This window comes from Pristis pectinata, chromosome 3 (genome assembly GCF_009764475.1).
Source record: "Pristis pectinata isolate sPriPec2 chromosome 3, sPriPec2.1.pri, whole genome shotgun sequence".
In the NCBI taxonomy this organism is placed as follows: domain Eukaryota; kingdom Metazoa; phylum Chordata; class Chondrichthyes; order Rhinopristiformes; family Pristidae; genus Pristis; species Pristis pectinata.
Window position 1 is genome coordinate 3,223,664 of NC_067407.1, and position 22,729 is coordinate 3,246,392.

The 22,729-nt window shown below is 42.4% G+C and overlaps 1 protein-coding gene across 2 annotated transcripts in view; it reads left to right on the forward strand.

Moving 5' to 3' along the window:
• ssx2ipa (synovial sarcoma, X breakpoint 2 interacting protein a) overlaps window positions 1-22,729 on the forward strand; it is a 71,029-nt gene that overhangs the window by 14,892 nt on the left and 33,408 nt on the right. For both annotated transcript variants that reach the window (XM_052012011.1, XM_052012012.1), the window contains exons 2-3: window positions 9,356-9,489; window positions 19,943-20,094. In XM_052012011.1, the coding sequence (XP_051867971.1) occupies window positions 9,441-9,489; window positions 19,943-20,094 (201 nt within the window). In that variant the 5' untranslated portion in view covers window positions 9,356-9,440. The remainder of the gene's footprint in view (window positions 1-9,355; window positions 9,490-19,942; window positions 20,095-22,729) is intronic.

The window sequence follows — 22,729 nt, forward strand, 5'->3', positions numbered from 1 at the left end:
GGTCTATGTGATCTTCTATATTATTCTTCAGATTTTGCACAAATGGTTATTAATCTGCATTGTTTTGGCAGGAATCTTCTGGCATGGGGCAGTATTTGATTGGGAGGTAGGAAGGTTAGGGATAAGGAGATGTGCAGAACTTTGTGGTTATAACTTGATTCTCTCTGATCTGAAGTTATTTGATAATAGGGTGGAACTATGTTGGAACAAAGGGATTTGGGTTTGCATGTACTGTACACAAATCATTAAATGTGGGTATGTGCCAAAAAGAGATTCTGAGAATATTGTAAGCCCTAATTAAGGGGGAGGAGTGAGAATTGGAAGCAGCAGCAGCATGGGCCATAGGATTGGCAAAAGAGAAGCTAAAAATCATGCCAAAACAAACAGTGGGGTGAGGAAGAGAATGAATGCTTTCAAACTGTTAATGGCCGTACACATGTAAGCATGGCACTATTCACCAATCTGTAGCCACAAAAGCCTGCAATTTCTTCTGAGAAAACTAAGGAAAATACCTGTGATGCAGCTTTTTATAAAGCACTTAGTTGGCTGTTTTTAGTTTTGTGGCTATTTGACATGTTATGCACAATTAACCTGGATGCTGTAACACAACTGAACATGTCTTCTCTGGTAGACTGGTGGGTCTCTGCTGGGTAATTCCCCTGTATTAAATAAAATCAGGTGAGTGCGAATTTAGTGGTCTATCTTTTTAAAAACTATTATTGCCCATGTGTGGAAATTATACCAGAAAAGTTGGATCTTTTCACCTTCAGAAGCTTTAATAAGATATTGGTGTATTAGTGGTGTTTACAATTACAAAAAATGGCGTGAGTCTGTTTCAGTCCCTTAATTGCAGTCATGCTTGTCTAATCTACCTATTGAAATGGGACATTAAATTTATAATTGTCCCAGAATACCTGGTTGATCAGAAGCAGCTTTGAAGTGTAATTTTCAGAATGGATGACAGAATTGTGGTATAAACTCTAAGGCTTTGAATTATTTCCAATCTTTATAGCTTCCAAAGCCAGAAAATTCATTGTACTTTGATTGCTCTTTCTTACACTTTATAAACCTTGTAGCCTTTTCAAACTGCGATCTTTACTTGGGGCAGGGTTGGGGACAAATTTTGTTCATGCACTCGTAATGGGTGAACCCAGGAAATGAGGATTTGCTTCCACCGTGTGTTTTACTGTTCCTGAGTTCAGTAGAAACAAGTGCTTGCTTTGGGCATTGCAAAATATTGGTCTGAATAATCACCCTGACAGAATCTGTTTGTGTGTGAACAACTGTTGCAACAGCTGGCAGATTTTGACTGAGGGTATTTTGGAATTGTAGAATTATGGAGTTCAGATGCAGATCAGGCTTGAGATGAATGACTTAATCTGGTTCCTGCAAGCTGTCTTGTTCTTTATTAGACAAATGTTTCTTTGCTTTGAAAATTAAAAAAGCTGTAGATGCTGAGAATCTGAAATAAAAACAGAAAACGTTGGAACCACTCAGCAGGTCAGGCCGCATCTTTGGCGAGAGAGAGAAACAACAATTGTTTCTCTTTTCACTAATGCTGCCTGGCCTGTTGTTTGTTCTCTGCGTTTTCTGTTTTTATATGACCTCTCATTCAAAATATGTTGACTGTGTTCTGAGATGCTTAACAAAAAATTGCCAAGGTAATCCAAGTTGTACTATTCTGAATTCAAACAGTTGAAGCCTTTTATGTTACGTAGTCACGGCTATACAGCACAGAAACAGGCCCTTTGACCCAACTCGTCCATGTCGACTGGGTTGTCTAACTGAGGTAGTCCCATTTGCCTGTGTTTGGCCCATATCCCTCAAGATCTTTTCTGTCCATGTACCTGTCGTAATTGTATCCACCTCTACCATTTCCTCTGGCAGCTCGTTGCATATACACACCACTCCCTGTGGAAAAAGTTGCCCTTCTGGTCCCTTTCAAATATTTCCCCTCTCACTTTAAGACTATACCTTTTTTAGTTTTGGACTCCACTATCCTGGGGAAAAGACTGTGTGGCTATTCACCTGATCTGTGCCCTCATGATTTTATAAACCTCTTTAAGGTCACCCCTCGGCCTCCTACTCTCCCAACCTATCCAGTCTCTCAAATTTAAACCCTCCAGTCCTCAAATCCTTTTTGCATCATGTTTAATGACCTTCTTCCTTTTAGCAGGGTGACAGGAATTGTGCACAGTACTCCAAATGTGGCCTTCCCAACAAGCTGTCACTACAGCACAGCTGTAGTGTCAACACTTAGTCATCCTTTGGTGAGGAAGTAAGTAAGCTGAGCTTTCAGAATACCTAACAAGATTCTGGCCTTGTGATTCTGAAATTGACTTGTTTATGTAGCATCTCTCTAGGTTTAAAACCAATACTAAAGGAATTGTAATTTCCTAAGTTCCATTCAAGGTGTAGGAATTCAAAGTTGCAATTACTGCTGGATGTTGCTTTGAGCCTCCTAATTGTTGAATTCAGTCTGCTTCACTATTGACCATCAGGGAAAGCGATCTACCATCCTTATCCAGCCAGTCTTGAGTCCAGCCAGTCTTGTGAGTCCAGCCATATTATTGTGGTTGACATTAAAGGCCTCACAGCTCAGAGATAACTAGAGATGACAGCATTGCCACCAGTATTCACATCCTGTGAACAAATAACTTTTTTTTAAAAAGAACTCTTTCATTTCTTCAGATGTAATCCTAAAGAGGATTCAAATCTAAATCCAGTGCTCCTTAGGGATCGTCCGTCAAGCTTATTGGTGCTTGGATTTTAAATTGCATTTGTGAACTCTCTGCCTCGACCAGAGCCAAGATAATTAGTATTATTTAGTCATAGAATCATTGGGAGGAGACCATGATTAAAATGAAGTCATTTATTTTTATTTCCCAGCTCTTGGTCTGTAGATGATGTATTCCCCTTTTTTCATTTATTGTGAGGCACAGCCATTACCGGCCATTGATTGTGGGTGAGGTGACCAGATCTATCTGTTCCTTTGAGACAAATAAGATTCTCAGAAGTGCTGATTTACTGCCTGAATTAAACTTGGCTCTGTGGGACTGGATGTCCCACAGATGTGCTGGAGTTGTATCACTATTTCTAGCTGGCAGCATATTACAGTTGATGAGGAAGGCCATCACCTTCCTCTACAAGAAGAAAGGGAGAGAGGAGGAGAGATTAGAAACTGGCTGCCTATTTTGCTGTTAAATGTGGGTTATAAGATTCTATGATGCTGGAGGAACTCAGCAGGCCAGGCAGCATCCATGGAGAAAAGCAAGTGGTCAACATTTCGGGCCAGGACCCTTCTTCAGGACTGAAGATAGGAAAAAGGGAAGTCAATATATAGGAAGGAAAAGCAGAGCAGTGATAGGCGAACAAAAGAGGGGAGGTGGGGTGGGCACAAGGTGGTAATAGGTAGACGCAGGTAAGAGATAGTGATAGGCAGGTGCGGGGGAGGAGGGGAGAGCAGTTCCACCAGGGGATGAGTCAAAGGTATGGAGGGAAAAAAAGGGTTAAAAAAAAAAACGAGAGAGAGGCTAGGAAAGGGATGTGTGTGCCGAAGAACTTAAACTATGAAGAGTTGGAGAGCATGTGATGTGTCATGGATGTAGGTGGGAAGGGATTGGACCTGGAGGGCAGGATAGTGTCCAGTGAGGCAAAAGCATGCAGAGACAACAGGTCTGCCAGGATAAGATAGTCTTGAGGAGGGGTCCTGACTTAAAATGTTGACCGCCTGCTTTTCTCCACGAATGCTGCCTGGCCTGCTGAGTTCCTCCAGCATCAATCGTGTTTTTTCATCTGGATATTCCAGCATCTGCAGTCCTTTGTTTCTCTCTGTTCTAAGATTCTGTCCAAGATCATTGTCAATCAAGTCTACCCTGTGGTAAGTGAGCCACCTAGACCACACCTGGCAGGAAGATCTCTTGACAGTCCTGTGCTCCTTGGGGATGCCATTGCCAATGTGCGAGACAAGATGGACATTTGCCTCGTCAACTTGAACTAGAAGTCCTTTAACAGAATATAGCCTATGTACATGATGGATGCATTCACCAGAATGCAATCCATTATACAACTCTGCACAGATGTCAGTTGTACAATCAAAACTAACATTTGGACAAATGGAAAATTGGACAAGACTGCACTCCCTTCTGCCTTATTCTTATTTGTAGCAAGCTTTTTCCTGAATCTGTCGACAAGGGTGTAAGAGGGCTGATGATCCCAGGCTGCAGGAGTACTGGAGTCAAAGCCTCCCTGAGTACAGACAATGCCACCATCTTCTACTCGAACCCACAGCTGGTTTGCAGATTATTGAGCATCTGTGACTAGTTTAAATTGGTCTTTGGGACCAGCAGCAAAAGCGAGGCTATGTTCTTGGGCAACTGCTCTGACTGATGCTTTGCTTCCTTCATCTCTGGTCCAATTACCTGGGGTTTTGAGGAGCTGGGGCATGCAACAAGAACTGGCTGGAATGAACAAGGTGAAACAGGAAGTTGGGAATGTGGGATTGGCAGACCTCAGTGGTGGGAAAGAACCTGGGTGTGGTGTGTTCTCAGCATTACTGTATGTGGTCCACACACTGTTCCTGCACTGTGGTAGCCACCCAAGCTGCATTTCAATTCTGCCTGGGGATGTGCTGTTCAGGTCTCCTGAGAAAGCAGGAGGGGGGAAATGCATCCAATGTGGCTCTGATCTGATGACTACTTTTGTGTGTGGCTGCATCAAGCCCTGTACAGAGCCTGGTACAGAACAAGCACCAAGTGCCACTGTACTGAAGTATCACCCAGCCCTGGTGTTGAGAACATCTGCAAAGAATAGTCTTGAGACCCCACAGGGGAAAGACACTGGGTCCCATTGAACCGTTTCCTGAACAGACCATCAAAATCCTTTGTCAGAACGCCTCATCAACTGAATTCTCCAAACGGGCATCATTACCTTGGCTGGTGGTGAGAAGGTCCCTCCCTGTCACATCCTTCACACACACTACCAAAGTCACAATCCACTGCACATTTCCCTCGAGGTGGCTGCGGTGTGGATGAGACTATCATCCACCTCTTGGTTGAACTGTGTGTTGATAGGATGTTGCGAGGGATGCACTGGTCTTTGAGGTTGATCTGGAACAGCTGCATAACACAGCACTTTATGGTATTGGTTTGCTATTGTCACTTGTACCGAGGTGCAGTGAAAAATTTGTCTTGCATACTGATCGTACAGGTCAATTCATTACACAGTGCAGTTACATTGAGTTAGTACAGAGTGCATTGAGGTAGTACAGGTAGAAACAATAACAGTACAAAGTGTCACAACTACAGAGAAAGTGCAGTGCAATAAGGTGCAATGTCACAAGGTAGATCGTGAGGTCAGAGTCCATCTCATTGTATAAGGGAACCATTCAATAGTCTTATCACAGTGGGGTAGAAGCTATCCATAAGTCTGGTGGTATGTGTCCTCGGGCTCCTGTATCTTCTACCCGATGGAAGAGGAGAGAAGAGAGAATGTCCTGGGTGGGTGGAGACTTTGATTACGCTGGCTGCTTCACCAAGACAATGAGAGGTAAAGACAGAGTCCAAGGAGGGGAGGCTGGTGTCCGTGATGCTCTGGGCTGTGTCCACAACTCTCTGCAGTTTCTTGTGGTCCTGGGCAGAGCAGTTGCCGTACTAAGCCAGGATGTATCCAGATAGGATGCTTTCTGTAGTGCATTGGTAAAAGTTAGTGAGAGTCGAAGGGGACAAACCAAAATGCTGTATGGACTGTTCCCAGGGGTCCATACTGAATCACAGATCAAGTACTGATGGAAGATTATCTGTGAGAAATGCACTTTGCTTTGACTGAAACTGCTGGTCTTCCAGTGCAAGGGGTGTACCAGTCCAAATGCTGAAGACTGACACATTCCAAGGTGCAGAAGTACGTGCTGAAGGACACTTTAGAGCTTGCGGTGGTTCTATGGGGAAAAGCCACAGTATAGGGTTGTCCCATCACTGGACACTGAGGGGCTGGGCTCTGTGTAATAACTTATTGTGCATTCTGTCAGCAATAAGTTTCGGACTGAAGAATTGATGACATTGACGCTGTAAATAATGTAAACAAATGCAATACCATGAATTAAAACATTTGTATAACTGCATTTTATGAATAAAGTTTTAGGGGAAAAGTGGGAGTTATTAGTTCAGATTAAAATTTGTACAATTTTAATTTTATCTTCTATACTTAAAACAAATCTCTTCTGCCTTTAATTAGGTGAGGGGCTGTATTTTTAATATCTTGACTCCTAGTGCCACGAACACTAAAATCAATTCTATACAATGTGACTATGTCACTAAAAGCAATTAGGTGTGTACTTTGGTCTTTAGCATCATTTAAAGTGGGCCTGCTAGTGAAAATACAGGGTACACTACTTAAAGCCTTGAAAAAATAAATGCAGATGCTGGAGATCTGAAAAAGATAGAAAATGCTGAATATACTCTGGTCAGGCTGTAGAAGGAGAAACAAGAGTTGACTCTGACCTTTTATCAGAACTAGGAACGGTTTAAATATCAAATGTTTGTTTGAGTAGTGTTCCTTGGAGTACATGGTCCTCAGTGTGGACTTTGAATTTATTTTATATGTTGATTAGTTAAATTTTGTCAATCTACTTCTAAAGTAACATTGTCTTAGCAGCAGCTGAAAGTGGAAGTTGGAAAGGCAGTGAAAACAAAGTCAATTAGCAAGTAGAATCATAGTATAGAAAAATCTTAAATGGCCAATTAATCTTGCTGCAAATGAGCCCAAAGAAAAATTGATAATATGGCAGAATTTCACGTTCAGTTCAAAACTGAGCCATGAAAGAATGAGGGGCAAAGCTGGCTATGTAGATGGGGATAAAACCACGTTAAGGTATATGGTGGTGGACAAGCTGGAGAAATTATATATAATTTGCAAAAAAAAAAAACATTCAATGCTACAAAATACGAAAGGAAAAGTGGTTCAAACCATGGATTGCAGGAGAAATTAAACAAGTGAATCTTAAAAAAAAATGCAGTGATTCTGAAGATTAGCAATGTTTTAGAATTCAGCAAAGCAGGATCAAGAAAACTAGAATATGAGAGTAAAACTAGTGAGAAACTTTAAAACAACCTGTAAGAACTATCAGTATTTAAGAAAGAAAAGACTACTGTGAACAAATCTGATTTGTTTGTAGAAAGAGAAGGAAGCAATTATAATGAGGAATAAGAAAGTGGCAAAAGATGAAAAAACACGTTTTGTATTTGCCTTCATGGAAGAAGAAATGCCAAAGAGTTTCACAAATACCTGAGAACCATAATTGTAGTGCGAGTAAGAAAGCAAAAGAAATTAGTATTAGTCAGGAAGTACTATCAGAGAAGTTATTGAGTCTGAAAACTGATCTATACCCAAAAGAGGTGACTAAAGAGATTGTGGGTGATCTCGTTATCATCTTGCAGGATTCAATAGACTTTGGTTCCTGAAGACAATGGCAAATATACCCAGTGACTTGAGGGAGAGTGTAAATGGGAAACGACCAACCTGTTGTACATCTATAGCTGGGAAAATGCTAGAATTAATAATAAAAGATGTGATAGCAAGACGTTAAGAATGGACGTGCAGTGGAAATGATGCTTGCAGAATCTTACTCAGTTCCTTGAGGATGTATCTAGTTGAATTTGGAAGATTTTGCACAGACAACATTGGTGGTATCTCCACAAAACCAAAGAAAAAGCAAGTCATTTGCAATCACAAGTGCCTAAGAAGAATCCAGTAGCATCAATGAGGGGAAACCAGTGGATGTGTATTTAGGCTTTCAATAAGATCCCACACTAGGCTGGTGAAGAAGGTTAGAGCAGGTGGAACTGAGAGTAACATACTGGTATGGAGTTGGTTAACAGATAGAAATCAAAGAGTAAGAAAGACATGATGGGCCAAAAGACCTGTTCCTGTGCTGTACTGTTCCATGTTCTGTCAGTCTGTGATAAATGGATGTGATAGCTGTGGTAGAAGCTGATAATATTGTTTTATTGCAAGGCAAGCTCGGTAGATTTCCTTTCAGAAAGACCTTTTTGGATGCAGTAACTGAGTAATTTAAGACATTCCAAATGGTACATGCACAATGTTCAGGAAGAATAAGTCATTTTGGTCTTCGGTTCCCAAAGCTCATCACCACTGGTTTGTTTTTCCCACCTGTTATCTGTGTCCAATGTAGACACTTGATGGAGATTGACTGCCTGCCATGATAATCATTGTATTATCTGACAAGCCAGATGGTAGAAGCAAATCAGTTAGACCACGTTCATTTTTTTTCTAGCTGTTCCCTTGCAAGCTGACACAATGAATGGTTCCCCATCCCTTTGAAAATCACATTCTGCCCTTTAAAACTCCCTGTTCAATTCTCCTGTTAACTACAGTCCCAAATCTTTGAACACGTTGTCTTGCCAAGCAGTCACCAAGCCATTAAAGGCTGATGTTTGGAACATGATGCATCATTCCTCTATGTCCTTAACTCCTGTGCCATTTGAAACCGCCTTGGCTGTTATGGGACAGTGGGACTTGGCTGCACATTAAACCATCCGTTCATAGCCAGAGCACTTCTGGTGGTGCTGCCTCTGCGTTGTTACTGCTGCAGTTTGAATCCATCTTCAACTACGGAGGCAGCTTCCATAAATTTACAATATGCACCTCCTTCTCGCCACCAGGACCTGTCTGATTGCTTGCCAGATTAGTTTTGGTTAAGCCATAGTTCTTTCCAGTGAAACGTTGAATAGCCCTGTTACAAACCACATATTTATCAGAATGTTCCAACTCTCAAATATCATAAATCTCTGCCTTTTAATGATGTTTTTTAATGTACTTTATTATAGTGTCCTCTATGAACTCAATAAAAGCCCCACACTTTCAGTGGTTTTAAGCATGATGGCTCCTGGCGTTGTTAAATCCTAGTTAGATATTCACCATGGAGGCCATTGTTGTTGTTAGGTCTTTGGAACAATGTTGTTGCTTATTGGTCATAATTTCCTTAGACCTGGTTTAGTATTCCATTTGACAAGGTGAGGTGGAACACTAAATCATGTAGGATTTTATTCAACATCCTACCTACTTTACACCCTTATTCTGACATGCTTACTTTGCAGACTATTACATTAGTACACTGGTTTCTGTTTTTTCTCAATTAATTTCAAGTCCAGCCACCCTGCCCCCCATCTTTCTTGCCTCCCCTGCCCCCCCCCCCCAGCAGCTCCTCACTTGTATATTTATATAAAAAAAGCACTAGATGTGTTCCACAGTCAGTGAATTTAGTCTTTAATGACATTGCATTGCTGATGTAATCTGCTTTTTTTAAAAATGTTAATTTTTAATTGCTGTCTATTTTTAGGTGTGTACATTGGGACATTTACATCAGTCAGTTGTATGTGTTGCAGCTGAACTGGTTTTGCAGTTAATCTGGCTGTTTGCTGGCTATGGGAGATTGGAGAGTAAAAACCATGCCAGTACCAGAACCATCACCAGGTACGTCCATTCTACTGCTGACAGTGTTCAAATTGGTTATTGAAATGGCACAAAGCAATAATGTGAAACAGCTTGACTAATTCAATTACCTGAATGCTTTTGTTGATATTTTTGAATGGGGGAAGGGCACATCTTTTTCCTGAGGTTTGGGTATTTCTAATAAATCTTGGTAGTGAAATATGCTACATGAAATGCAGCTAAATACCTCCCAGATGAGTTGCAATTCAAAACGTGTATAATTAGTTACTAATCTCTGGCCATCTTTTAGAACTATTGTTCTGAACTATTGTCGTTGGTACATATTGGTACCAACGACATAGGTAGGGAAAGGAATGAGGTCCTGAAAAGAGACTATAGAGAATTAGGAAGGAAGTTGAGAAGCAGGACCTCAAAGGTAGTAATTTCTGGATTACTGCCTGTGCTAAGCGACAGTGAGTATAGGAATAGAATGAGGAGGAGGTTAAATGCGTGGTTGAGGGATTGGAGTAAGGAGCAGGGATTCAGTTTTCAGGATCATTGGGGCCTCTTTTGGGGCAGGTATGACCTGTTCAAAGAGGACAGGTTGCACTTGAATCCCAGGGGGACCAACATACTGCTGGGGAGGTTTGCTAAGGCTACTGGGGAGAGTTTAAACTAGAATTGTTGGGGGGTGGGATCCGTACTGGAGAGACTGGGGAAGAGGTGTTTGGCTCTCAAATAGAGGAGGCTAGGAGTAAGTACCATAGGCCGGTGATAGAGAAGGGACGTGTTCAGACAGGCTTGAGATGTGTCTATTTTAATGCAAGGAGTGTTGTGAACAAGGTGGATGAGCTTAGAGCTTGGATCAATACTTGGAGCTATGAAGTGGCCATTATGGATGGCTCCGGGGCTAGAATTGTTTGATTCAAGTGCTGGGTTTTAGATGTTTCAAGAAGGACAGGGAGGGAGGTAAAAGAGGTGGGGGAGTGGCACTGTTGATCAGAGATAGTGTCAGGGCTGCGGAAAAGGTGGACATTGTGGAGGGATTGTCTACGGAGTCTCTGTGGGTGGAGGTTAGGAAGAGGAAAGGGTCGATAACTGTGCTGGGTGTTTTTTATAGGCCACCCAATAGTGACAGGGTTATTGAGGTGCAGATAGGGAAGCAGATCCTAGAAAGGTGTGAGAATAACAGTTGTTGTGATGGGGGATTTTAATTTCCCAAACATCGATTGGCATCTCCAGACATTGAGGGGTTTAGATGGGGTGGAGTTTTGTTAGGTGTGTTCAGGAAGGGTTCTTGACACAGTATGTAGATAGACCTACAAGAGGAGAGGCTGTGCTTGATTTGATATTGGGAATGAACCTAGTCATGTCAGATATCTCAGTGGGTGAACATTTTGGTGATAGTGATCATAATTCTATCTCCTTTATGTTAGCACTGGACAGGGATAGGAACAGCCAGACTAGAAAGGTGTTTACTTGGAGTAAAGGGAATTATGAGGCTCTCAGGCAGGAAATTGGAAGATTAAATTGGGAACAGATGTTCTCTGGGAAAAGTATGGAAGATATGTGGCAAATATTCAGTGGGTATTTGTGTGGAGCTCTGCATAGACATGTTCTGATGAGACGGGAGTCATGATAGGATGCAGGAACCGTGGTTTACGAAGGCTATAATAAATCTAGTCAAAGAAAAGCATACAAAAGGTACAGAGAGCTAGGTAATGTTAGGGATCTGGAGGAGTACAAGGCTAAAAGGAAGGAACTTAAGAAAGAGATTAAGAGAGCCAGAAGGGGACATGAGAAGGCCTTGGCGGGCAGGATTAAGGAAAACCCCAAGGTGTTCTACAAGTATGTGAAGAGTAAGAGGATGAGATGTGAAAGGATAGGGCCTATCAAGTGCAGCAGTGGGAAAGTGTGTATGGATCCGGAAGAAATAGCGGAGGTAATTAATGAATACTTTACGTCAGTATTCACCACAGGAAAAAGATCTGGGGGATTGTAGTGGGGACTTGCAGCGGTCTGAAAAGCTTGAGCATGTAGGTATTAGAAAAGAGGTGGTGCTGAAACTTTTGGAAAGCATCAAGTTAAATAAGTTGCCGGGACCGGATGAGATGTACTCCAGGTTGCTGTGGGAGACGAGGGAGGAGATTGCAGAGCCTCTGATGATGATCTTTGCGTTGTCTGTGGAGATGGGAGAGGTTCTGGAAGATTGGAGGGTTGTGGATGTTCCCTTATTCAAGAAGGGGAGTAGGGATTGCCCAGGGAATTATAGACCAGTGAGTCTTACCTCAGTGGTTGGTAAGCTGATGGAAAAGATCCTGAGAGGCAGGATTTATGAACATTTGGAGAGGTATAATATGATTTGGAATAGTCAGCATGGCTTTGTCAAGGGCAGGTCCTGTCTTATGAGTCTGATTGAATTTTTTGAGGATGTGACTAAACACATGGATGAAGGGAGAGCAGTAGATGTAGTGTATATGGATTTTAGCAAGGTGTTTGATAAGGTACCCCATGCAAGGCTTATGGAGAAGGTGAGGAGACATGGGATCCAAGGGGATATTGCAGTGTGGATCCAGAACTGGCTGGCCCACAGAAGGCAAAGATTGGTTGTTGAAGGGTCGTATTCTGAGTGGAGGTGGGTGACCAGTGGTGTACCTCAGGGATCTGTACTGGGATCCTTACTCTTTGATTTTTATAAATGACCTGGATGAGGAAATGGAGGGGTGGGTTAGTAAGTTTGTGGATAGTTTGGAGGGCTGTCGGAGGTTACAGAGGGACATAGATAGGATGTAGAGTTGGGCTGAGAAGTGGCAGATGCAGTTCAACCCAGGTAAGTGTGAAGTGGTTCATTTTGGTAGGTCAAATATGTTGGTGGAATATAGTATTAATGGTAGGACTCTTGGCAGTGTGCAGGATCAGAGGGATCTTGGGGTCAGAGTCCATAGGATGCTCAAAGTGGCTGCGCAGGTTGACTCTGTGGTTAAGAAGGCATATGGTGTATTGTCCTTCATCATCGGGGAATTGAATTTAGGAGCCGTGAGGTATTGTTGCAGCTATATAGGTCCCTGGTCAGACCGCACTTGGAGTACTGTGCTCAGTTCTGGTCGCCTCACTACAGGAAAGATGTGGAAGCCATAGAAAGGGTGCAGAGGAGATTTACAAGGATGCTGCCTGGAATGTGGAGCATGCCTTATGAAAGCAGGTTGAGGGAACTCAGCCTTTTCTCCTTGGAGAGACGGAGGATGAGGGGGGACCTGATAGAGGTGTATAAGATGATGAGAGGTATTGATAGGGTAGATAGTCAGAGGCTTTTCCCCAGGGCTGAATTGGTGGCCAGAAGAGGACATAGGTTTAAGGTGCTGGGGAGTAGATATAGAGGAGATGTCAGAGGTAAGTTTTTTTGCTCAGAGTGGTGAGTGCGTGGAATGGGCTGTCGGAAATGGTGGTGGAGGCGGATACGATAGGGTCTTTCAAGAGACTGTTAGATAGTACATGGAGCTGAGTAAAATAGAGGGCTCTGGGTAAGCCTAGTAATTTCTAGGGTAGGGACATGTTCGGCACAGCTCTGTGGGCCGAAGGGCCTGAATTGTGCTGTAGGTTTTCTATGCTCTAACTGCAATCAAAAATTTGAAGACAATGCATGCCTTGTATAACCCTCTTTCTACCACTTGCTCCCACTTCAGAAAGATGGTGGGTGCAGTAATTACCTGTTGGTGATTTTAACTCCTATGCTGGAGACACAAGAGACTGCAGATGGTGGAATCTGGAGTAACACACAACAAGCTCGACGATCTCGGCGGGTCAGGCAGCATCTGTGGAGGGAAATAGACAGTGGACATTTTGGGTCAGGACCCTTCATCTGTCTTCGTCTCCCAAATGTCGGCAGTCCATTTCCCTCCATAGATGCTGCCTGACCTCCTGAGTACCTCCAGCTTTTTGTGTCTGCTCTTACTCCCATAGTGTCCTTTTACCCTGGTAGAATGTCCTTTCCAGGCTGACAAAATCAGCTGAAGTTGCCACAGCAACAGGTAGAAGGTGGTAGACCAGTAGAGTGAACTAGTAATCAGAAGCATGGATTATTGATCTAGAGATAAGCATGTGGACATCATTGCTCAAATAGGCAATTTAAATTCAAGTAATTGAATAAATCTAGAATAAATTATTAAGTGTCAGTAAAATAAATCCATTTGGTCCACCAATGTCCTTTGAGAAAGGGAATCTCTTGTTCTTAACCAGTCAAGTCTCTACAAGACTCAATAACCATTGGTCTTCAAATAGCCGAGTTTGTAATTCATGATGGACAATAAATGTTGGCTTTGTCGGTGATGCCCACATTCTGTTAATGAATTGAACAAACAAAAACAAATTTAATAAAAGAATATTTAATAATAAACTTCTTCCTGGTACTTCAGGTAGGTGGAATCAGTATAAAAGCTGACGGTGCTATACAGTGGCATACAAAAGTTTGGACACCCCTGGTCAAAATTTCTGTTACTGTGAATAGTTATGTGAGTAGAAGATGAACTGATCTCCAAAAGTCCTAAAGCTAAAGATGAAACATTCTTTTCAACATTTTAAAAAAGATTAGTGTATTATTTTTGTTTTGTACAATTTTAGAGTGAAAAAAGGAAAGGAGCACCATGCAAAAGTTTGGGCACCCCAAGAGATTTGAGCTCTTGGCTAACTTTTACCAAGGTCTCAGACCTGCATTAGCTTGTTAGGGCTATGGCTTGTTCACAGTCATCGTTAGGAAAGGCCAGATGATGCAAATTTCAAAGCTTTATAAATACCCTGACTCCTCAAACCTTGTCCCAACAATCAGCAGCCATGGGCTCCTCTAAGCAGCTGCCTAGCACTCTGAAAATTAAAATAAATGATGCCCACAAAGCAGGAGAAGGCTATAAGAAGGTAGCAAAGCGTTTTCAGGTAGCCGTTTCCTCAGTTTGTAATGTAATTAAGAAATGGCAGTTAACAGGAATGGTTGAGGTCTGGAAGACCAAAAAACTTTCTGAAAGAAGTGCTCGTAGGTTTGCTAGAAAGGCAAATCAAAACCCCCGTTTGTCTGCGAAAGACCTTCAGGAAGATTTAGCAGACTCTGGAGTGGTGGTGCACTGTTCTACTGTGCAGCGACACCTGCACAAATATGACCTTCATGAAAGAGTCATCAGAAGAAAACCTTTCCTGCATCCTCACCACAAAATTCAGCATCAGAAGTTTGTAAAGGAGTATCTAAACAAACCTGATGCATTTTGGAAACAAGTCCTGTGGACTGATGAAGTTAAAATAGAACATTTTAGTTGCAGTGAGCAAAGGTATGTTTGGAGAAAAAGGTGCAGAATTTCATGAAAAGAACACCTCTCCAACTGTTAAGCACAGGGGTGGATCGATCATTCTTTGGGCTTGTGTTGCAGCCAGTGGCATGGGGAACATTTCACTGGTGGAGGAAAGAATGAATTCAATTAAATACCAGCAAATTCTGGAAGCAAACATCACACTGTCTATATATTTAAAAAAAAGAAAGAAAGATGAAAAGAGGATGGCTTCTACAACAGGATAACGATCCTAAACACCTCAAAATCCACAATGGACTACCTCAAGAGGCACAAGCTGAAGGTTTTGCCATGGCCCTCAGTCCCCTGACCTAAACATCATCGAAAATCTGTGGATAGACCTCAAAAGAGCAGTGCATGCAAGACGGCCCAAGAATCTCACAGAACTAGAAGCCTTTTGCAAGGAAGAATGGGTGAAAATCCCCCAAACAAGAATTGAAAAACTCTTAGCTGGCTACAGAAAGCATTTACAAGCTGTGATACTTACCAAAGGGGGTGTTACTAAGTACTGACCATGCAGGGTGGCCAAACTTTTGCTTCGGGCTCTAATCCTTTTTTGTTATTTTGAAACTGTAAAAGATGGAAATAAAGTAATTTTGCTTAAAATATTAAAGAAATGTATCATCTTTAACTTTATGCCTTTTTGGTCATCTTTTACTCGCTTAGCTATTCACAGTAACAGAAATTTTGACTAGGTGTGCCCAACCTTTCACATGCCACTGTATCTGTTAGTAATCTGCCTGTTGTTGAAATCCCAGTAGTGTTGTGACTGTATTAAACTCTTTACATATTTCCCATTTCTTTATGACATAGGAGGCCATTTGTCCATCAAGTCTCTGGCTCTGAAATGTTTGTATGCACCTAGGGGCAGTCCCGTCAATCCCATTCCCCACTGCTGTCCCTGTTACTTCTCCCTTCTCGATGCCCATCAACCTCAACCTGAATTCTCTGACCATCCACCCTACACTGGAGCTAATTTACAGTAAAACATTAACCCACTAACCAGCACTTCTTTTGGAATGTGGGAGGAAACTAGAGTATCCAGGGGAATCCCACCTGGTTATACTGAGAATTCACACAACTTGTTCTGCCAAGGCCCCAGCAATCTCTTTTGCTTTCCTATAACATCCAAGGGTGCACTTGGTTGGGCTCTGGGGCTTCATCCACCTTTTATGTTCAAGACCTCCAACACACCTCCTGTGTTAATGTTGACGTGCTCCAGGATATCACTGTTTCCTCCACTGATCTCAATAGCTTCCATATCCTTCTCCATAAATACAGGCAAGAGGTTTTCATTTAAGACCTCGCCAATTTCCTATAGTTCCACACACACATTACCACACTGATCTTGAAGGAGACCCACTCTGTCCCTAGCTACACTAGGATTCTCTTTGGAATGCTGATTTGGTGTTAAATCCTGAAACCTGTAATGTGCCATGTCGTGACATGGGTTGCTCTTCCTGGAGCTTGAGATGAGTTGTGTTAAAGTATTGCAGTATGCTAAAGGTGGGTCAGAGGGAGTAGGGCTGGAGAATTAGATGACAGGCAACTAAAAGTTTGTTACCCTTGTAGACTGAACACAATCACCTGTCACTTCTTGCTCCATCTTTCCTGCCTGGCCATCTGAGTATTTCTAGCAATTTGTGTTGCTTCTTTCCTAATTCCAACATCTGTAGTATTTTGCATCTGAATTTCAGAAAACCTCCCCCTCTCCCCCTACCCTAGTTCGGGGAGGGAGAAACCATTGAGAAGCTAGTCTTTCAGGACTTAAATGGTGCTGTGAAACAAGTATCATTTAACAAAAATATATTTTTTTCCATTCCAGTTATAAGTACTAAGAATTCAAGCTTTTTTTAAACACACAACTATTAAGGATTTCTCGTTCGATCAGATGCTTCAAATAGAAAGTTTAAGTGTAATAGTGCGGTTCAGTGGTTAAGCAAGACTTTTACATTTTTATAGAACTTATCCATGATTCGAAATGCAGTTTTGAGTTGGTTTTGTATTTGGATCTGTCCTTGTAGTCATAATCATGGAGGCATGCTCGCCTTCGTTGGTCAGGGCATTGATTATAAGTGTAAGGAAGTTATGTTGGTTAAGCCGCACTTGGAGTATTGTGTGCAATTCTGGTCACCCCATTACAGGAAGGATGTGGAGGCTTTGGAAAGGGTACAGGAGATGCTGCCTGGATTAGAGGGTATGAGTTATAAGGAGAGGTTGGATAAAATTGGATTGTTTTCCCTGGAGTGTCTGAGGGGAGACCTGATAATCTTAAAATTCTATGAGAGGCATAGATAGGGTAGGTGGTCAGAATCTTTTTTCCAGGGTAGAAATGTCAAATACCAAAGTGCATGCATTTAAGGTAAGAGGTGGGAAAGTTTAAAGATCATTACAGCACAGTACAGGCCCTTCGGCCCATGATGTTGTGCTGACATTTTATCCTGCTCTAAGATCTACCTAACCCTTCCCTCCCACATAACCCTCCATTTTTCTATCATCTAAGAGTCTCTTAAATGTCCCTAATGTATCTGCCTCTACCGCCTTTGCCGGCAGTGCGTTCCATGCAAGGGCAAGTTTTTTGAGGGTAAGATTTTTTACGAGTGTGGGAGGTGTCTGGAATGTGCTGCTAGGAATAGTGATGGAAGCAGATATGATAGTGGCATTCAGAGACTTTAAGATAGACACAGGAATATGCAGGGAATGGAGGGATATGGAGTATGTGCAGGCAGAATAGGTTTAGTTTATTTTGGTATTGTGTAAGGTACGATCCTTATGGGCTGAAGGGCCTGTTCCTGTGCTATACTGTTCTATAGAGTTGTATAACATGGAAGCAGGCCCTTCGGCCCACCATATCTTGCCAGCCTTTTTGTGCATCTACACCAGTCCCATTTGCCTGCATTGGGCCACATCATCCTATTCCTTGCCTGTTTAAGTGCCTGCCTAAATGCCTCAAACATAGTAATTGTATCTGACTCAACCACTTCCTGGGGTAGTGAGTTCCAGATACCAACCACTGTTTATTTAAAAAAAACATTCCCCTCAAAACTCTTTCCTTTCACTTTAAACCTATGTCCTCTTGTTTTTGATGACCCTACCATGAGAAAGAGATTTTGACTACCTACCCTATCCACACCTCTTATAATTTTATTTACCTTTTTTATCAGGTCCCTCACCACCTTCGGTCTAGGAAAAACATACTCAACCTCTTCAATCTTTCCCCTTAACTGAAGTCCTCCAGTCTAGTCATGGTGAATTTCCTCAGCACTCTCTCCAGCACAACCACACTCCTCCTACAGTGTGGTGACCAGAATTGCGCACAATATTCCACGTGTGGTCTAACCAGTATTGTGTAAAGCTGCAACATAACATTCCAACTTTTATATTCCACATCCCAATCTACAAAGGCAAGCATGCCTTGTGCCTTCACCACCCTATCCACCTGAATTGCCACTTTCAGGGAGCTATGGTTGAACTCATGGTCCCTCGGTCCGTCAGCATTCCCCAGGGCCCTAACATTCACTGTATAGGTCCTACCCCTGTTTGATCTTCAGAATGCATCACCTCACTCTGGTCAGGATTAAATTCCATCTGCCAACAATCCGCCCAACTTTCCATCTGATCTATATCCAGTTTTAGCCTCAGTTGAACGTTTTCTTTTGTGAATCTATTGCACTACATTTTGGTATTTGAGTGTAGTCCAGATTTGGCACTGCCTGTGCTTTTTCCCTGTGCTTGGCCACTCGTCATGACCGACTATGGTCTTTAATGAACTGAGGGCAGCTGAAGTTATGGTCTGCTGCTGTTATTCCAGTGGTCTCAAAGGCTCAATGTGTAAAGATGCAACAAACAATCTACTGGAGGAACTCCAGTGCATCGAGCAGCATCTGTAGGGGGAAAATAAATCGTCGATGTTTGTTTTGGGTCAAAACCCTGCGTCAGGACTGAGTGAAGAGGGGAGATGAAATGAGGAGTGGTGAGATAGGAGCCTGAGGTGATTGGTGGACTGAGGAGGGGTGAAAGATGACCCCTGTGTCAAGTACGGGAGGGGAGAAAGGAGAGAGTGGCAGGTGGATGATGGCTGGTGGCAGACAAAGATGGGGGGTGGGGGGGAAGATGAAAGATGAGAGGCAGATGGAATGAGGTAGGAGGAGGGGAGTGTGAAGCTTGGAGACAGCTGCTGGGAGGGAGATGAGCAGGAACACAAAGGGCTACCAGTGCTGGACTCTTAAGGGAGGTGATAATAGGAACCACTAGGGGAGAGGTGTATGGCAGATGGAACCGGAACCAGATTGGCGGGGGGTGGGTGGGTGGGGGGGAACCTGTGGGTGAGCTGTGTGTCATGGATGGAAGGGACCAGGAGGGGGGTGAAGATAGGGGGCTGTAGGGCAGGAGTAAAGATGCAAACTCAGTTTCCTGGGTTCTTGGGAGAAACTCTTTCTATTCCCAAAGATTCCAGGAGTATCTGGTGGGGTTGGCGTCCTCAGTAATTATGGATATTTCATTGAGAGTACAGTGTGAGCATGGACCACTCAAGTAGAGAGTAAAACTCTGTTAATCCAGCACACTTGGGACATTGGTGCTGGACTAGCAGATTTTCGACTATCAAATGTTATTAATAATCCAAAATTTCAAGGGAGGACAGCCAACAGAGCAAGGTAAGTCTAAAGCAAGCACTGGAACTGGTCCCCCTGCTAGTGGATGGGATTGTAGCAGCTGGGACCCCCAGCTAGTGGGTAGGGAATGTGGGGGAACTTCGGCCCTGGTGAGTGAAAAGTACAGATATCACCTGGTGAACCATTGGGATTTCCGAATGGTTGGAAAGCAGATAATCGGAGCTTTACTGTGGTGTGAATCCTAGGCTCAAATGTTTTTTCCCCTTTATCTTACCAATACACTAAATATTGTAAATAATAAGTATGTGACCTTTAGAAATCTGCTGCAAATTTGGTTGAGTAAATGGGCATTGGCTTGCACACTTTATCAACCGTAATGTGAGTCTAATCAATCAAACAGCCTTTTACAATTTGAAGTATTGTTGATAGTTAAGTTCTGAAAGAGTCTGGATGCTTTTTAAAATATCATAAGCAAGATTTTAGACGAGGTTAATGGTTCAGAATGAGAATGGTTGCGCTGATTTGAATAATTTAATTTTGTTTTCCCAACAGATAGGAAAGAATTTGTTTATCACTGCACATCCCGATCAAGAATGTCTCCCTGCAATGGCATCATTGAATCACTACCTTTAAATGGCAGTCATAATTTGAGTTTGTTTTGCACAAAAGAGAATGTAGAACAATGCATAGCTTACCTCAATCAGGCAAGTTGTTTTTAAATTGATTTCTTGAACTTTGTTTAAACAAAAATGATTATTTCATGGTCAATGTTTAATCAGATTGCAGCAAATAGAAACGTTCCAATCATGATTCATACCAGTGTGAATCCTGCTAGTAATTGAAAGGCAAATCAAAAAGGAATTGGTTTAATAAGTAAATAATATAATGTTGTTCATAGTGAAAAATATTATAAAAGCAGACTGCCTCAAGGCAAGAATGAGTTGGATTACAGTGACATCACATTTGGGGGTACTCTCAGAACATCGAGGAAGCACAACTGACTACAAAGGGCTTTCACGTTTTCACAAAACCTGATGTTGGTTTCCTCGGGAATAAAAAAAAACTATTTCACCTGATGGCACTTAAGAGTTGAGGACAGAATGGAGAATTGGGGCCAATTAGATTGCTCTTTCAATGAGCTGGCACAGGTATGGATCGATCTTTGACACCCCCTGTGCTGGAAGATTTAGTGTGTTGGTGCTGTATGACACTTGACTACCTTTTTTCTGGTGAAAATTCCAGTGCTGATCACCATACTATTATTTCCCCTCCTCTTCTGCAAGATGGTTTATAATGGGGTGTGTAGTTGTAAGTTTCTGACCAATAGGCAAACTACTTAAAGTCACTTTCTCTTAATGTTCCGCTTCAATGACAATTTTAGGAAAATTTGACACTATGACAGAAGATAGAGGAAGTCCAATTTTTCATCAGTTTTGAAATCAAACTCAGATTTATTATCACTGACTTAGATGACGTGAAATTTGTTTCGTGGTTGCAGTACAGTGCAAAAACTTACTATAAAGTAAGGAAATAAATAGTGCAAAAAAAAAGGAATAATGAGATAGTGTTCATGGACTGTTCAGAAATCTGATTGTAGAGGGGAAGAAGCTGTTCCTGAATCGTTGAGTGTGGGTCTTCAGGCTCCTGTACCACCACCTCGATGGTAGTAATGGGAAGAGGGCATGTCTTGGATGGTGAGGGTCCTTAATGATGGATTCTGCCTTCTTAATGTCCTCGATGCTGGAGAGGGTTGTGCCTGTGATGAAGCTGGCTAAGTCTACAACCCTCTACAGCCTCTTACCATCCTGTGCATTGGAGCCTTCGTACCAGCCTGTGATATGATCGGTCAGAATGCTCTTTACTGTACATCTATATCAATTTGTAAGAGTCTTTGGTGACGTAACGAATCTTCTCAAACTCCTAACGAAGTAGAGCATTATAAATTCAGTTTGGTAAGAAATTCAGTTTAGGGCATCCAGTCCTTCCAGTCTGTTCATCCATTTATTAAGGTCATAGCTGATCTTCCTCGAGACCATATTCCTGCATTATCCCCATATCCCTTAATTCCCTTAATATTCAGAAATTTATTCATCTGTTTTGAATGAACACAATGACCAAAGCTGTGCAACCCTCTGGGATGGAGAATTCCAAATATTCACCACCTTCTGATGGAAGAAATTGGTCCCCATCTCAGTCTTAAATTGCCTTTCCCTATTTTGAAACTGTCCCCTGGTCTCAGAGTCTTGAGTCAGAAGAAATATTTTCCCATGGATCTTGCATGTCAAGTCTTGTAAGAATTTTGCAAGCTTCGATAACATCTCCTCATTCTTCTAAGTTCTAGAGAATATAGTCCCGATCTACTAGATCTGTCCTCAGTTGAAACCTAGGAACTCACCTTGTGAATCTTCATTCTATTCGCTCTGTGGCAATTATACCCTTGGGCAAGGAGACCAAAATTGTAAACAATACTTCACGTGTGGTCTCATCAAAGACGTCTATAATAGCAGTAAGACTTCCTTATTCCTGTATTCAAATACTCTTGTAATAAAGGTGAACATACCATTTGTCCTCTGAATTGCCTGCTGTCCCTGAATGTTGGCTTTCAGCTATTTGTGTACTATCATATCAGTGTCAGTTTTAACATCAGCACAATCCAATCTCTCATCAATTTACAAATGCATTGCTTTTCTGTTGTGTACCAGAGCTGATAACTTTACCTTTTTCCACATTGTATTTTGCTCCCATTCACTCAGCTTGCCCATATTCCCTTGAAGCCTCTTTACATCCTGCTCCTTCTCTCAATCACATTTAAATTGATATCGTAAGCAAATTTGGAAATAAGATGAGGGCTGGTTGAGTGGTGTCGCAACAACAACCTCACACTCAACGTCAGCAAGATCAAGGAATTGATTGTGGACTTCAGGAAAGGGAAGTCGGGAGAACACACACCAGTCCTCATTGAGGGGTCAAACGGTGGAAAGGGTGAGCAGCTTCAAGTTCCTGGGTGTCAGCATCTCAGAAGATCTACCCTGGGCCCTACACATCGATTCAATCACAAAGAAGGCACGCCGGTGACTCTACTTCGTTAGGAGTTTGAGGAGATTTGTATGTCACCAAAGACTCTTGCAAATTTCTATGGATGTACGGTGGAGAGCATTCTGACTGGAGGCTCTAATGCACAGGATCACAACAGGCTGCAGAGGGTTATAGACTTGGCCAGCTCCATCGCAGGCACAACTCGCCACACAATCGAGGACATCTTCAAGAGGCGGCGCCTCAAGAAGGCGGCATCCATCACTAAGGGTCCTCACCTTCCGGGACATACCCTCTTCTCATTAC